This window comes from Larimichthys crocea, unplaced genomic scaffold, assembly GCF_000972845.2.
Source record: "Larimichthys crocea isolate SSNF unplaced genomic scaffold, L_crocea_2.0 scaffold28165, whole genome shotgun sequence".
NCBI classification, from domain to species: Eukaryota; Metazoa; Chordata; class Actinopteri; family Sciaenidae; genus Larimichthys; species Larimichthys crocea.
Genome location: NW_020853699.1, coordinates 1 through 1,308, shown reverse-complemented (window position 1 = coordinate 1,308; position 1,308 = coordinate 1). Strand labels below are relative to the sequence as shown.

General features: G+C 43.3%; 1 protein-coding gene across 1 annotated transcript; it reads left to right on the top strand.

Moving 5' to 3' along the window:
• Positions 1 to 6: 6 nt before the first annotated feature.
• Positions 7 to 1,300, top strand: LOC109140860 (stonustoxin subunit beta-like). Its single transcript, XM_027276036.1, has 2 exons — positions 7 to 341; positions 460 to 1,300. Exons 1-2 carry the CDS (start codon positions 50 to 52, stop codon positions 1,005 to 1,007), a joined length of 840 nt encoding a protein of 279 aa, XP_027131837.1. The 5' UTR covers positions 7 to 49; the 3' UTR covers positions 1,008 to 1,300.
• Positions 1,301 to 1,308: the final 8 nt, after the last annotated feature.

Below are 1,308 nucleotides of genomic sequence, written 5' to 3'. Positions count from 1 at the left end.
GTGCTTCGTTTTCACCTCCCTGAAGGGTGCTGACCCCTGCTTCGATGCGATGAACAACTACCTGGATTCTCTTGATTTAAGAAGTACCACTGAAGACCCATGGTACTACTCGGATGAAGTTTTAACCAAAATGAGAGAAAAAGCAGAAGAGGTCCACAATCTTGCCAAAGCACTGAAGAACAACCCCAGAGTCTGTTTCCTCATAGCCTCGATTGCAAATGAGAAGTACACAGGAGCAACTATCTACCATTACAAGGACGGCATCCTGGTCACTGATGATTTCACAAACCTAAACCTCCCTCCTGTGGAGGAGATCACAGACAGGACAGATCTGATGTGGTGTAAGTCATTTTCCATGTTTCTTCAGTCAGAACTACGCTGTACTAATTACTGTTCTCCAGAAACCTGTTTGACCATCACAATGACTAATAACACATTTTGTTTTGGTCTCTCCATCAGATGCCTGTGACCTCACCCTGGACCCAAACACTGCAAACGGGCACCTCATTCTGTCTGAGGGAAACAAAAAGGCAACATATGGATCATGGCAGTACTATCCTGAGCATCCAGAGAGGTTTGATAAACAACCTCAGGTGTTGTGCAGTCAGGGGTTAACTGGGCGTCATTACTGGGAGGTAGAGTGGAGCATTAGCTTCTATGCAGAGATTTACGTAGGTGCTGCATACAAATCACTTAAAAGAAAAGGAGACGGTTCACAGAGCTCACTTCGTGATAGTGCCATATCATGGGCTTTGCTCAATTGGGCTTCAGATACAAAGCACACACTTGAGCCATGGCATAATGGGAAGTTGAAGGAACTTCCCTTTGGCTGCAGCAGAGTTGGGGTGTATCTGGACTGGCCTGCTGGCACTCTGTCCTTTTACCAAGTCTCTTCTAACACACTGAGTCACCTGCACACCTTTCACACCACATTCACTGAGCCTCTTCACCCAGGCTTCTCTGTTAGTTGGCAGTCCAAATATGCATACCTGTGTCCATTTGAATAAGAGCAATGACAAAAGATTCTTGGTCTGTGCCCAGAGATAAAAAGTTACAACATTTGATTGTGTTTCTCTTTTTTTAACTTTCATTTGTTTTATTTTGATGATCACAATTAAAAATCAGAATCATTGTTGTTACCCAAAGATTTCTTATTGTTTCTTTTTATGTATCATTTAATCAGCTCATCATTATTATAATTATCATTATAGTTTCTTTTATGGGTGAGGCGGCTCTGTTTGGAAAGGTGTGACAGATGATGAGTCAGCAGGACTCACAGCCCGTAACCCCGCGTGGAGTTACAGAGTC

Coding starts and splice junctions, on each gene's coding strand:
- LOC109140860 (XM_027276036.1), top strand. CDS start 50: ATGAACAACTACCTGGATTCTCTTGATTTAAGAAGTACCACTGAAGAC. Junction 342..459: donor CAGGACAGATCTGATGTGGT/GTAAGTCATTTT, acceptor TCTCTCCATCAG/ATGCCTGTGACCTCACCCTG.